At 33.9% G+C, this 14,865-nt stretch overlaps 1 protein-coding gene across 1 annotated transcript in view; it reads left to right on the top strand.

Annotated features, from left to right (window-relative positions):
* The window catches only part of syne2a (spectrin repeat containing, nuclear envelope 2a), a 136,430-nt gene that overhangs the window by 93,411 nt on the left and 28,154 nt on the right, over window positions 1-14,865 (top strand). The window contains exons 87-98 of the mRNA XM_073816637.1: window positions 729-899; window positions 1,119-1,249; window positions 2,419-2,623; window positions 4,977-5,159; window positions 5,299-5,409; window positions 5,491-5,649; window positions 5,950-6,093; window positions 7,770-7,864; window positions 8,501-8,732; window positions 8,858-9,052; window positions 11,855-11,980; window positions 14,222-14,377. Coding sequence (XP_073672738.1) covers window positions 729-899; window positions 1,119-1,249; window positions 2,419-2,623; window positions 4,977-5,159; window positions 5,299-5,409; window positions 5,491-5,649; window positions 5,950-6,093; window positions 7,770-7,864; window positions 8,501-8,732; window positions 8,858-9,052; window positions 11,855-11,980; window positions 14,222-14,377 — 1,908 coding nt within the window. The remainder of the gene's footprint in view (window positions 1-728; window positions 900-1,118; window positions 1,250-2,418; window positions 2,624-4,976; window positions 5,160-5,298; window positions 5,410-5,490; window positions 5,650-5,949; window positions 6,094-7,769; window positions 7,865-8,500; window positions 8,733-8,857; window positions 9,053-11,854; window positions 11,981-14,221; window positions 14,378-14,865) is intronic.

Consider the following 14,865-nt stretch of genomic DNA (forward strand, 5'->3'; position numbering starts at 1 on the left):
GTCTCTTGTGTTTGTGCACGTTCGCATACAAATCAGTCTAAATTAACATAAGAATGCTAATGGGAAGAGTAATTTAAAAAAAAACATAAGTAAACAACTCACACACTTAGATATAAAATGATTTGTTACATCAAAATAAGATGTAAAAACATGATCTGTGGAAGTTTTTGTGAGTAATCAGCCTGGTAAAATATAAAGTAAATCTCTGTGTCTGTGACCAGTATTTACTGAGCTTTGATGACTGATGATACGAAAAATTCAGAAACGGTTCAAGTTAACTTTTAAAAAGAATAGCTGAAAAAAAGTGAACAAATAAAATATATTGTTTAAATTGTTACTGCCTTGAGTTATTATTCTGGACGAAATGTAAAATGCTTAAAAACACTAACTTGATGAGATTCATACTCGGCTCTAATAAATAGAATATTGATTACATTGTTAATGTAAAAATATAAAAAATAAAATAATGATTTGATTTGTGTAAGGAATGTTTATTTATCCAAGAAAGTGTGACTGAAAGTTGAAATTACATTTGATTTGAAGATATTTTTGTAGAAAAAAAAAAATCTTGAGTAATTTGCCTCATTTCAGAACACTACTGTTAAGAATTCAGTTGATTTGTGCGTAAAGATTGCTTTATAAATATGTTTGATGTGTGCAGTCACAGTTAATTTAGCCTTTTGATTAGCCGGAGTAATATTGTTCTACTAAAATGTGTATTTTCTTAGATATATGCCTTCAAGTCAGAACTACAGCCGATCAAAGATGAATGGGCTGACTTTGAATCTAAAATGAGTGCAGCGGAACTGCAAACAACTGGGGTGGTCTACAAACTGGAGCTCTGCAGAGTCCCTGTGTTCTCATCTAAGCAGAGCCGAACTCATGTGGAACATCTGCAGGTGTGTAAACCACTCTAAATGAAACCATCCCACTAGAAAAAGCATTGTAAATGTTTCACTTTTCCTAAATTGTATGGTTATTAACATTATAAACGTTATTGTTTAAGCACCAATTTTATTCTCCCAACATGAGAATCCATGTGATATGAATATTCAACATTTCCATCACTGTTAGCAGTGTGATTTATTGGGTATTGTATTATGCATGCTTCCTAACAGGAGCTTGAAAGTGAACTGAACCGATCTGAGACCTGGACCCAGTTAACAGAGGTGTTCTCTGACTTGAAAGACAAGCTCAACCCTTACGCGTCTAAACTTTTGTCTGATCGTCTTGAGAAGGAGAGAACTCGGTAAGTATTTTTTACTTAACAGTCCCATCCTACACTTAATTTAATTGGCATTTTAAACCGATATTACACTTTGAAATGGTGACATTACAGTGCATGCATAATTAGGCACATTGATATTCTGGTCATATTTTTCTTTCCAAGCACATTTGACCAATTCCTAACTACTATTAGTTTATCATTTATAAGTGACACATAATTGTCCATTAAAGGATAACTGTTCATAATGCAACCTGGGCTGTTTTTTTTTTTTACTGTAAACGAGACAAACTTATATCTAAAAGCATAATTACGACAAACGAGCCGTTTTTGAGATTGACCGTGATTTCATTTTGTGGTCAATGGCCGGTGAATGGGAATACTAGGGGCATACATTTGAGCGCATCAAAATCGCTATTTTTACAACACTAAGAAGGCTCGACACACCATGAAACTTTGCTCGAAGTATCGCCTGGGTCTCTACACATGAACTCGAGCATTGAGAACATTGTTTGTGTACACGTACACAGAGTTTACTAAAAAGAAAGTTTTTGAACAACTCACTTTCACTGTTTGAGTTTCCGCTCGCGGCCGTCTTGCCAGTCAAAAGGTGTCGATCTCTCGTTTGAAGCCGGAATCGAAATCGAATCTGAATTTGGATTAATTGCACAGCCCTAGGTGCTGGAGACTACTTATTCTCCTCTTGTTTTTTCTGACTGTGCTGACCCAATGAGCATTTCGCTGTCCAATGGTCATGCCTTAACTTTGCAAATTCTAGTATTGCATTAGTACTGCATCCTTCCATGGGTATTTAATCATTTTTGACTTTTAAGTCTGAGTTAAATCTCTTTTTTGGCCCATTTTATCTGTAAAAGAAAACGTGCCTAATAATTATGCACACCTAAATATAAGGAGTTTTTCACTTTCAGCCTTCATGGACAATCATATATCCCCTTTAGATGATTAAATACAAAATAGCAGTTATTAAGATTGATGTGGTTTGGAATTGTTAAAATGTACTTTTTATTAAATGAATGTACTTTCTATTTTAAAACGCTTGCATCTTTAAAAATTAGCTGATGAATCGTTTACAGGAATGATGCCAACAAACCGATTCACTAAAATTAATCAGACTTCAATTCAAAGAGATATTGGTTTGGTTTATGTGGATATTAATGTTTGTTTGTTTTCAGACATAAAGCAGTGAATGAAGATGTGCATGCAGATTTACTAAAGGCACAGAATGCATTACTACTTTGGCTGGAATACGAGCGCCTTACAGGAGAGTGCAGTGTTCATCTAAATCAGCACTGGGAGAGGTTTGGAGAGCTTATGAGCTCTTCAGACAGAGAGGAAAACACTGTAGAGTGGCTTAACAGCAGGATGCAGGGCATCAGTGTGAGTAATTTACAGCATCTCGGCCACTTTAACACCTAGCATTAGGATGTGCTTCCTGTCCAGATAGTATCTTGATATTCTCTAGCTGGATAGCATAGGTATAGGTATAGATAAAATCATACTTGCCCTAGAAAAATTAAAAAACGCTAATTGCATATTACTGTTACTTAAATGAAATTGTAATTTTTAACTCTAATTTGATTATTGGCCTCAATTACCTAAAATGGCTGAAAGTGCATGTTAATGCAAGGAGGGAGCTCAGTGCAGATTAGAAATCAATTTAAATACAATAGGTCAGAGGTACAAAACACATTAAGCACATAATTAAAAGGTTAACAAAAGGGAAGGGAAAACAACAACAACCATTAACTCATACTAAAGCTATACATTCCACAGCAACAATGACATTTTGAAAATAACATTTTGCAATGTAATGATGCACAATGGAAAAAAATAATAATTGGCAATTTCAGCGTGTGCTTGTTAAGTGCTAAAGTGTTCTAGTCATACAGATGGGTCTGCGGTACTTCAGTCCAGTTGTGCTTTTGAAAAGAAGGAACATTGAGATCTGAGCTGGAGCTTTTTCTCAGTGCGCTAAAAATACCAAATGAGACCTGTGCTACTCTTTCCAAAAAATGTTAAACACAAAAGAACATAGAATCGTGAATCAGTCTTATTCAGTTCATTTAAATTGGCATTTTTTCTTCTTCTTTTTTTAAACAGTGCATACACAGTTATAATAAATGGATGTATAATGTACATGTTTATTCAATGTTTAAACAAATAATAATATATATAACACATTGCTGCCTTGAAATTATAAGGTTCTATATGCATTCAGATCAGTTTTGAGATATTGAGCTTCAGTTTTTACATTCCATACAAATTGTAGACAGCTTACAAAAGAAACATCATATAATGTAAAGAAGTTGTCACAGAATATGAATGTCAGTAACTCAATTTTGACAATAGAGTCAGATAGAACCTTTTAATTCCAAGGCTGCGATATGTTTAATAATCAATAAATATTTCAAAACTAATTTATCAGTTATGTCTGTATAATGTGCATTTAGTATAATAAAATTAGACAAAAAAACTAATTGTCTATTAAAAAAAATAAAAATATATATTTTGTCTTTAAAATTAAAATAAATAAACGGAATGATTAAAAAAAAAAATGTTAATTCAGGCTCTCCATTAGGACAATCGTATTTTTTTTTAATAATTTTTTTCCTACCTCAACTGATTCCATCTTAAATTCCAGAAATAGTTATTAATGGCTCAGTTACAAGTTGAAGGCTGCATGTATTTAATCAGAAGTAAAAAACAACAAAAAAACAGTAATACTGTGAAATATTATTACAATTAGTAATAATAATACTCTTATAAGTTATTTTTCTTATAACTTATTATAATATGCTGATTTGTTGCTCAAGAAATATTTCTTTGTAATATCAATATTTCAAATAATATTGGTGATTATTTATACTAAATTGAAAAAGGCGAGACACTGCAGGTGAATAGGGTAAAAAACAACTAATTTTTAACACCTTACCCAGTTGATTGATTACGTTGCTAAATGAAACATTTTTGTATTATAAGTTTTCTAAAATGTTAGGTTTAAATGTGCAAATAAGACGTTATTTATTAAAGATATGTGCTAGTTTGCATACATTTCTAGTACAAAAATCTAAACACTGGATGAAGTCAGTTTCAAAATTCTTGTTTAATTTTTTTTGACATATTAGAGTCATTTTGTCATAAAAACAGAACAGACAGGAAACACCATTTTTTATTTATTTTTTGCTATTTTTGGGGGAATAAAATCAAGCAAATTAAATATGGAATAAAAATGTCAAGTGTAAGTGTTATTGAAGTGGAGATTTATGGCTCAGTGTAGAAGAAAAAACTCATTTAAAAATATGCATTGTAATTGAAATTAAGTGACACAAATAGATAAAGAGCTATAAAAGAAACTCTTAACTGTGTTTTTGGATGTTTTCTTTCCACTAGTCTGAAAAAACACTTCATGAAAAACCAAAAAGCCCAAAATCTCAGACTTGACAGGTACATGATAGGTACAGGTTTTTGCCTGCAGTGTCTCCCCTTAATGAATAGAACATTCAAAAGAACGGCATGTAATTTAAATCGAAATCTTTTGTAACATTGTAAATGTCTTTACTCTCACTTTAAATTAATTTAATACATCTTTGCTAAATAAAAGTATTACTTTATTTAAAAAAAAAAAGACTACTTACCTCAAACGTTTGAACACTAGCATACTGTATGTCATTAAAAAACAATTTTATGACATGATAAGTTATGTAATTTCCTTTGTGCCTTCTCTTCACAGGGTCTGGAGAAAGACATGCCTGCCTTGCAAAGCAGTGTGGGAAAAGTCCTGGAGGCCTCAAAGCTTCTCATTGGACAGATGAAACCCCAGTCAACCCCGCTAATCAAATCAGAAACTAGGTTGCTGTCACGTGATCACGTGCATCTTAGCAAAGCGCTTACTGACATTGGGGCACAAGTTCAGGTGAGGGCGATGAAAAGTTCAAATCTATAAAAGACTAAATACAACATTACATCAAAGTAATGATTGATCTACAGTACGAACTGATGGCAAACATTTATACAATGTCCAATACAAGTGTTGTGCTGTTTTTGATCCATAGGAGGAGCTGGAGGAGCACCGCCGTTTCAGCACCGAGTTGAAATCAATAGAGCAACTACTTAAAAACTTTAAGAGCATTATGAGCTCCACTACAAGCATGGAAAAACTAAAGGTAAATCTTTGGGTTTCAGAACAAGCTATAAGGTAAACCTTTGATTTTATGTAAATCTTTCTCTTTTTTTCTGTCTCTAAGATGGTTCTGTTAGACATAAATGGGCTGAACCCTAACCTTGCTGCTCTGAATCAAACGAGTTTCGGACTCTCCTTAAGCTCTACAGAGAAAGAGAGGCTACAGACACTCAACACACAGTGGGTTCAGGTCTTCTCTCAGGCTACAGACCAACACAGGCAAGTGTTTGGTTCTTAACCTTATCTATTTAACTCTGAAATACACATGCTTCCCTATGTTTTAGTAAAAGCTAGAGTTTACCATGAGAATTTTATTTACTCGCACTTCGTTGTTTCAAACCCTTTCAAAAACTCTCCTGTTGTCTTGCATTGACAACAAAATACTGGTTTGGAATTACATTAGGGTGATTTTTTTTATTTCTGCAGGAACATTTTTCCTCCTGTAAACTAACTTTTTATACCCCAAAATTAGCTGTGACTAAACAGTGTCTGAAAGCCAATGCACATCTCTATCTGTAGGAAGATGTATGGAGAGCTGCTGCAAGCTCAGAGCTTCCAACAGAAGTGCCAATGCTGGGTGGAGCTCCTGGACAAAATCGAGGCTGGGTTATCCAATCAGACACCTGGAGCCTGTGCTGATGTAAGAGAGCAGCTAGCTGCATATCAGGTAGAGAATACAGTTAAATCCATTAGAAAAGTATTTTCTGCTATTTAGCTTCATCATGCAAATCCTGTTGCTTCGTAGTGACCATATAAACATGCATAAAACATTCCAGTTAAAGGGATAGTTGACACACAAATTAAAATTCTGTCTTTAATTACATTGGTACTACAATCTAATGTTGTACCAAACTTGTAAGACCTTCGTTCATCTTCGGAACACAAATTAAGATATTTCTGATGAAATCTGAGAGCTTTCTGACCCTGCATAGACAGCAAAGCGACTAACACGTTCAAGGCCCAGAAAGGTAGTAAGGACATCGCTAAAAATGACTGTGTGACATTAGTGGTTGAAACATAATGTTACAAAGCTATGAGAATTCTTTTTGTGTGCTAAGAAAACAAAAATAATGACTTAATTCAACAGTTTTTATCTCACAATTCTGACTTTATTTCTCTGAATTGTAAGATATAAACTCACAGTTCTGAGGAGTAAAAAAAGACTGATATGTTTACAGAATTGTCAGTTGTCAGAATTGTGAAAAAAAAAGTTCTGTGAACATATGTCTTTTATTCTTTTAAATCTCACAATTCTGACTTTATTTCTCAGAATTGTAAAAAAGACTGATATGTTTACAGAATTGTCAGTTAAGTCAGAATTGTGAGATAAAAAAAGCTCTGTGAACATATCTGTCTTTTTATTTTTTGCAAGTTATTTCTCAGAATTAAATGCCGGACTTTATTTCCCAGTATTGCGAGTTTATATCATGCAATTGTGACATTATGTATTAGAATTGTGAGTTTATATCTCACAATTCTGACTTTATTTCTCAGAATTGTAAGATATAAACTCACAGTTCTGAGGAGTAAAAAAAGACTGATATGTTTACAGAATTGTCAGTTAAGTCAGAATTGTGAGATAAAAAAAAGCTCTGTGAACATATCTGTCTTTTTATTTTTTGCAAGTTATTTCTCAGAATTACAAGTTTATATCGCACAATTGTTACTTTATTTCTCAGAATTGCGAGATAAGTAGCAATAACCTTTTTTTATTTTTTATTCGCTGACGGAAACCGGCTTCCATAGGGTCAGAAAGCTCTCGGATTTCATCAAAATTATCTTAATTTACATTCTAAAGATAAACAAAGGTCTTCCGGGTTTCTGTTTGTTTGTAACCTAATTTTCAAGAATCAAAACATTCATTTTGATTTTGATGTACATTTTGATGCAATGTATGATTTTAAAATGGTTTTGAAAGGATGAATTTTGAGATTCTAAATATAATATCTGAAATAGTTGCAATTTAAAGTGAGCTGTTTTCTGTTATAATATTTTAAAATGTAATTTATTCCTGTGATGGCAAAGCTTAATTTTTTTTAGCATCATTACTCCAGTCTTTAGTGTCACATGATCCTTCAGAAGTCATTCTGATATGCTGATTTGCTGTTTAAACATTTTTAAGTTCTATTGCTTAATATTTTTATGGAAAGTGTGATCATTGTTTTTCAGGATTCTTTCTTCTTCTTCTTTTGTAACATTATAAATGCCCTCTTTTTATCTTATTGAACTCTTTTTAATAAAATAAGAGCAACTGGAACTCTTGGTAATAGAGTGTTGGGTAATTTATTTTCACAGTGGTTGTAAAAAGCTCATCTATTCATATATTAGTAATAAATCTTTCAGAGACTGAAAGTAGAGGTCCTCATCAGCCAGCAGCTACAGGATGCCATGATCAATGAGGCTTCAGACTTCCTGCAAAGCGGTCAGAATGAGGACAGGTGAGTTTTTGAAACACTACACTCGATAACTTAATCCCTAGTAACCTCAGAATTTTCTTATTAACCTTCAGTGTGGGATTCTGCCATGGATAAGAAATCAAAGAACTTGGTTTAATAATTTGTTCTGAACGGGATGTCTCCTGATGAGTAATTAAAACCGTGGTTCTCCAACTCATTTTTTTTTTCCACTGGCTTCAGATGAGACTATAACTCTTGAAGTTATGTGGTGTGGAAGAGCTCTTTTGAGCTCAGCACTGAAACTAGCTGGCTCGCTCTCAGGAAAAGAAACTGCATGTGCTACCAGCATGAAATCATTTTTCTTTTCAACCGAAAAGTGCTGCTTCAGGTGGAACTCCAGGATGATTGCATTCAAGATGTTTCCTGGGTCTGGTTTTCCATTGCAGGAACAAATGTCATGTAGAGAGTCACGTACATGTCGTTAGTTTATTTTTCAGATAAAAAAAAATTTAAAGATTCTGGTAAAAATAATGGCAGGTGGAATTGCAGCTCTTTTAAAATTAACATCTTCATTATGTTTTCTCATTAGTTGTGACATCTATGGTCTCTCTTCCAATAAAAAAAAAAGAAGTAATGTAACAAACCTTGAAAATGTTAAACAAATTCCATTGCGAGCAGGAGTCATCTGATCCTGAGACTCAACCAGCTGAAGGCACGATGGCAGAGGACACAGCAAAGGGTCCAGCAGCATGGCATATGTCTGGAAGGGCTGATGGGACACTGGCAAGTCTATGAGGTTGGCTCAAGGAGACTTTCAAAGTTACTCAAACACATTGAAGAACTTCTGCCACCTGCAGGGCTGGGGCCATGCAGCTTACAGCAGCTCCAATGCTCTAGTAAAGACTTTGAGGTAAGATAATTCAGTAAAGAGAATATAATGATCATTTAAACTCTTTCAGATTCTAATGTTGGACTTCAAAGTCTGAACCAACACTATCATTAGTATCTTACATGTTTTCTCATGTCATCTCACAGTGGACAGAGGAGCAACTACAGCTTCATGAAGAACTCTACAGGAAGACTGTGGAGGCAGGCGGGCAGATCGTTACACTAACAGATGTGCAGACGCAGACACTGATGCCGACTGAACTGAATGTTCTCAAAGAGATGTGGGAGCAAAGCTGTGGCCTTGTGAGGAAAAGAAAGGCTCTTGCAAGCACCATAACTCATGTATGTGACCCAATTCTCATGTTTCCCAGACTGTGTCTTAGCTAGTCACTATGTGAAAGTTCCTATTGACAAATAATGCCACTGTCCACACTGAAAGAGAAATTCACATTCTATTGGTACTAATGATTTAATGTTTTTAAATATGTTAAATAGGTCAAGGCTGCATTAATTTAATCAAAAATACAGAAACTATAATATTGTGAAAGAAGATTATTTCAGTTGTTTATATGTAAATATATTTTAAAATGTTATTTATTCCTGTGATACAAAGCTGAATTTGAAGCAGCATTACTCCAGTCTTCAGTGTCACATGATCCTTCAGAAATCATTCTAATATGCTGATTTATTATCAGTGTTGAAACAGTGCTGATTATTATTTGTTAAGGATTTTTAAATCAGTAAAAGGTTAAAAGAACAGCATTTATTTAAAATGGAAAGATTTTCTAACAATATACACCACTGTTCAATAGTTTGAGGACAGTAATTTTTTATTAATTAATTAAATGAATTAAAAACTTTAGATTGTTAGAAAGGATTTATATTTTTAATAAATGCTGTTCTTTTTAACCTTTTTATTCATTAAGAATCCTGAAAAAAGGATCACAGGTTCCAAAAAAAATTAAGTGGCACAACTGTTTCCAACACTGATAGTATCAGTAATTAATCAGCATATTACAAAGATTTTTGAAGAATCATGTGACACTGAGAACTAAAGTAATGGCTGATAAAAATTCAGCTTTGCATCACAGGAATAAGTTATATTTTAAAATATGTTAATATAGAACACCATTATTTTAAACTGTAGTAATATTTCGCAAAATTACTTTTTTCAGTATTTTTGATAAAGTAAATGCAGTCTTGGTGAGCATATAACAATTCTTTAAAAATATATATAGTAGAAATATAACAAGGATTTGGATCAATCGTGATTAGTGCTGACACCCTTGTCTTATTGATTTTTTTGTTTGCATGGACTGAGCAAAGTCAGTGGTTATCGTGAGGGTCTTTCTTAGCCGCCATTGACCTACATACCCTACTGAGTGTTTCACTAATAAAGTGCTTTATTCTGAGGATGGGAGATCAGCCGTAATCCTGCCATAATCCAAAAATGAGGCAGCTGGGCTGTATCACACAGAGCGAGAGCTTTCAAAACCACAGCTTTTAAGCCACTGTGCAGTTTGGTGTCTACACGGATCATCTTTCATTGTTCATTGTTCAAAAGTATTCATACCCCTTCATTTTTTTCATGTTTTATGTTGCTGCTTTGTTAAACTGCTTTAAATGACTTTTTTTCCACATCAATCTACACTCCATACATCATTATGACGGAGCAAAAACAAAATTGTTACAGCTTTGTAAATCTATTAAAATAAAACAACTAAAATAAGTCAATTGCATAAGTATTCATACCCTTAACTTAATTCTTAGCTAAAGCACCTTTATAGTCTCATGTTTTTGGGTATGATGCAACAAGATTTGCACATCAGAATTTGGCAGTTATCTGCCATTCACCTCTTCGCCTCTCTAACTCTGTCAGGCTGGCACTCTTGGTTTCTCCAGAAATGTTTGATTGGGTTCAAGCCCAGGATCTGGCTGATATTCACAGAGTTGTCTAAAAGCCACTCTTGCTGGTTGCTTAGGGTCACCCCGACTGAAGTTCTGAATGCTCTCGACTGTGATTTCAATCTCTATCCTATCTCCAAATATAATCATGATTCTCAACTAGAGTGACCACCATGCTCTTGGTCATCACTCTAACCAAAGCCCTTTTCCATCAATTGCTCAGTTTGGCCAGGAGGCCAGCTCTAGGAAGAGTCCTGATTTCAAACTTCTTCCAATAAGAGTAACTGAGACCAGATGCTTCTGTAAACCTTTAATGCAGCTGATTTTTTTCAACTCTTCCCCAGATCTGTGGCTTGGTACAATCCTGTTTCTTAGCTCTACAGGCAGTTTTTTTCAGCTGTTAGACCTTTTTTTAAGACGTGTGTGCCTTTCCAAATCATACCCATTCAATTAAACTAGAAGTGTAGTAACCTCTACAAGCAATATAAATGGTCCTAAGATCAATTTCAACTGTCCAAGATATGGTTATGAATACTTATGCAATGGAATCATTTCAGTTTTTTATTTTTAATAAATTTGCAAAGATGTTAAAAACCTGTTGTTGTTTTGCTATGCCATTATGGTGTATGGAGTTTAGATTGATGTCAAAAAAGAAGTAATTTAAAGCAGTTTAACAAGACAGCAACTGTGAAAAAATTGGAGCATGAATACTTTTGCAAGACAATGTGTTTGCCAAATGTAAATTAGTTTACAGTATTCAATAGCTCTGCGTCACTTTTAACTTAAGGCTGATCCCCCTGAACTGTTCGATATTGTTATAACATCAGTGTCACGCCCACTCAAAACCAGCTCTGATTGGCTCTTCTGTTTATAATGATGACATCATTGTTTTGAAGGGGGTTTAGAGAGTGGTGTCGTTTGGAAGTGTGTTTATGTGTGCATTTGCTCACAATAGGTGGGGGATGGTGTATCCCAATGAGAAAGGGAAATCCCTCTTCAATGATCTGAGATAACACAGTGATAGTACCCAAAATACAAGCACAACACTGACTCTCTTAACCAGAATTAATAGATGGTTAAAGGAATGTTGCAGGATCAAGGTCAAAATTAATGAATTGACATTATGCTACTCATGCTATTGGTAAAGATCAAAGCTGTACTTTATTAAACCTGGAAGAATCTGGTATTGTTTTTCACGAGCTTCTGCTGTAATTAAGAGATTCTGCTGTTTCTTTGCAGAACTGGAAGCTTTGTGAAACTGGCCTGGCTGATAGTGCTCTCAAACTGGAAGAGATAAAAGCGAGACTGAAGAGTCCATTGCCAGAGAAGCTTGAAGATCTAAAGACACACAAGCAACTTATCAAGGTAATGTATTTTTCTGAGGGATGATGGTGAACAACCAAACAATCAGTTAGAATCCCAGATTCAAGTTTTTGGCTGTGTTCTGTATTGCAATTTTTTTTTTTTTTTTTTTTTGCCTGAAAATAAACCAACATTTTGTGAAAAATACATGGAGGAAAAATATTTATCAATGAATAAAAAAATAAAAAAAAAGGAATAAAGAATATAAAAATAAAGGATTTTTTTGAAGACAGAGGTTTGAGTTGGCATAACTAAAATGAACAGTTGGCTTAAAATAAAGAAAACTGTATGATTTAAATGTATTAACCAATGAAATATAGGCTATTTTGTGATGGTATTGTGCAGATGGCATTGGTTCCACTTTTTTCAAAAGTGTAGGATCAGTAAAAATGTTTTTGAAAAATTCTTAACAAAGTTGCATTCATTTAATCAACAATACAGTAAAAAGTGTAATATTATATTACAATTAAAATTTAATAAAAAAAATAAATAAATTAACTATTCTTATTTATTTTTCATGAAGGGGCAATATTTACCCCTGGAATTGATTTCCGGGGGCATTTTTTCATTTGTGAGGTCTATTTTTATAATCCCCTCATTATTATAAAAACTATATATTGTCTTTAATGTCAAATACTTAAATTTACCCAATTACTTTAATCAATTATTTAAAAATATTGTCAGTAACAGTAGAAGTCTCTTATGCTCAGAGACTGCATTCATTTGATCAAAAATACAGAAAAAAACAATAATACTGCAAAATGCTATTACAATATTAAAAAATGCTTTCTATTTTATTATACATTACATTTTTTTTCCTGTAATGCAAAGCTGAATTTTCATCAGCCATAACTTCATTTTTCAGTGTCACATGATCCTTCATAAATATTCTAATATGCTGATGTATTATTAGAATCATCTATGTTGGCACCAGTTGTGCTGCCAAATATTTTTTGTAACTCTTTGATGAAGAAAGAACAGCATTTATTCAAAATATAATTATTTTCTAACAATAAAAGTCTTTGATATCACTTTTAATCAATTTAACACATCCTTGCTGAATAAAAGTAATTTCATTCAAAAATAGAAAGAACAACAAAATTATCTGACCTCCAACTGTTGAACAGTACTGTAGATTGTTAGAAAATATTCTATTTTAAATAAATGCTGTTCTTTTGAACTTTTTATTCATCAAAGAATCGTGAAAAAAAGATTCACAGGTTCCAAAAAGGTATTAATCAACACAATTTTAAAATTGTTATTATTAAAACTACTATACAATTAACAAAAGAAAACACTCGCTTGATCTATTCTTTTTCTGTTCTATCCGTTTTCTTTTTATTTACTGTATAATTAAAAAAAACCTTGCTGCGTATACTGCATTAAGCTAATTTAACTGATTTTGATTGCTTCCATTGTCCTCATTTGTAAGTCGCTTACAAGCATTAAAAGCATCTGCTGAGTTAATTTAAAATAAATAAATAAAAACAACTGTTTCCAGCACTGATAATAAATGAGCATATCAGAATGATTTCTGAAAGATCATGTGACACTCAAGATTAAAGTATTGCTGAAAAATTCAGCTTTGATCACAAAAATAATTTAGATTTTTAATGTATGTATTAAAATAGAAGAACGTTATTTTACATCGTGATAATATTTCACAATATTACATCATTTCCTGTATTTTTGATCAAATAAAGGCAGCCTTGATTAGAAACGTATTTAAAATAATAAAAAAATGTTACTGATCCCACACTTTTTAAAGTGCTTTTATCTTCCAGCTGATTTCTTCTGTATTCTAATACACTCAAACTATTACCAATGTCTTTGGTAAAGAACAAAAAACACCTGTTGATATAATCATGTCTCTTTAGCACTTTAGAAATGTGTTAATAACCCATCAGCCGAGAATGATTTTATTTCTTGTTGATTAAGCCCTGATGAGGAACAATCCTTCAATGAAGGTGGGTGAAACTGACAAACAAAGGAAATAATAGTGTCTTTAACATGTTTGGCCTTTACCCCATCACCCCTTTCCATGCTGTTATGGGTGCTCTGCCCTCCTCCCCCGTTCACCCTCCCACCTCCCCCTCTCCGCCTCCTCCCCTCCCCCGTCCCATCCAGCGGGCCTTAATCCCGAGCGCTAATGACAGGGACACAGAGAGAAAGAGAGAGAGGACTAGGGTCAGCGTGCGCCAGAGGAGCGGAGTTTAACTTGGTGCTGTTTGCCGTGTTATGCAGGAGGACGAGGACTCGCTGCAGATTTGGGCTGGAGGACTGAAAGAGCTGAGCACCATGAAGGCAGACGTGTCCCAGTATGTGCTGCCCACAGACACCATGCTGCTCCAGGGACAGGTGGAAGAACTTCACAGCCAATGGGAAGAACTGTGCTTGAAGGTGAGTGAGTGTTTGAGAGGAGAGAGAGTAGGAGGGAAAGAGAGGCTGTTGTCCAGGCAGCATTGAAAGGCACACAATGATTCACCGCTGGAAGTGGGGGGAAACTTCACAGTGCCGCATGGCACAGAAAAAGAGAGGGAAAATGAGAATGCATGTGAAATGTAGATTTATAGTCAGAATTTTAAAAAGATGTCCTGACACATGTTTCTGACATGAAAAATAGCAGGTTTCACTTGTCTTAAAGTGACCGTTCAAACCAGTTAAGCATTTTTGTTTACTTACCCAGATGCTGCTATAATGTTTTTAAGTCAGTGGAACACGTAAAGAGAAATTTTAAATCATGCAAGACACATTTTTTTTTCTGTGCATTGCAAAGAATTGTGAATGAATGTCCATTCAAGATTTAAAATGAATTCAAAAATCCCCTTAAAACCCCCTTATAAAAGTTGTTCATATGCTTTGTGCACTACATCAGGAATTATCTTCAT

This window comes from Garra rufa, chromosome 13 (assembly GCF_049309525.1).
Source record: "Garra rufa chromosome 13, GarRuf1.0, whole genome shotgun sequence".
NCBI classification, from domain to species: domain Eukaryota; kingdom Metazoa; phylum Chordata; class Actinopteri; order Cypriniformes; family Cyprinidae; genus Garra; species Garra rufa.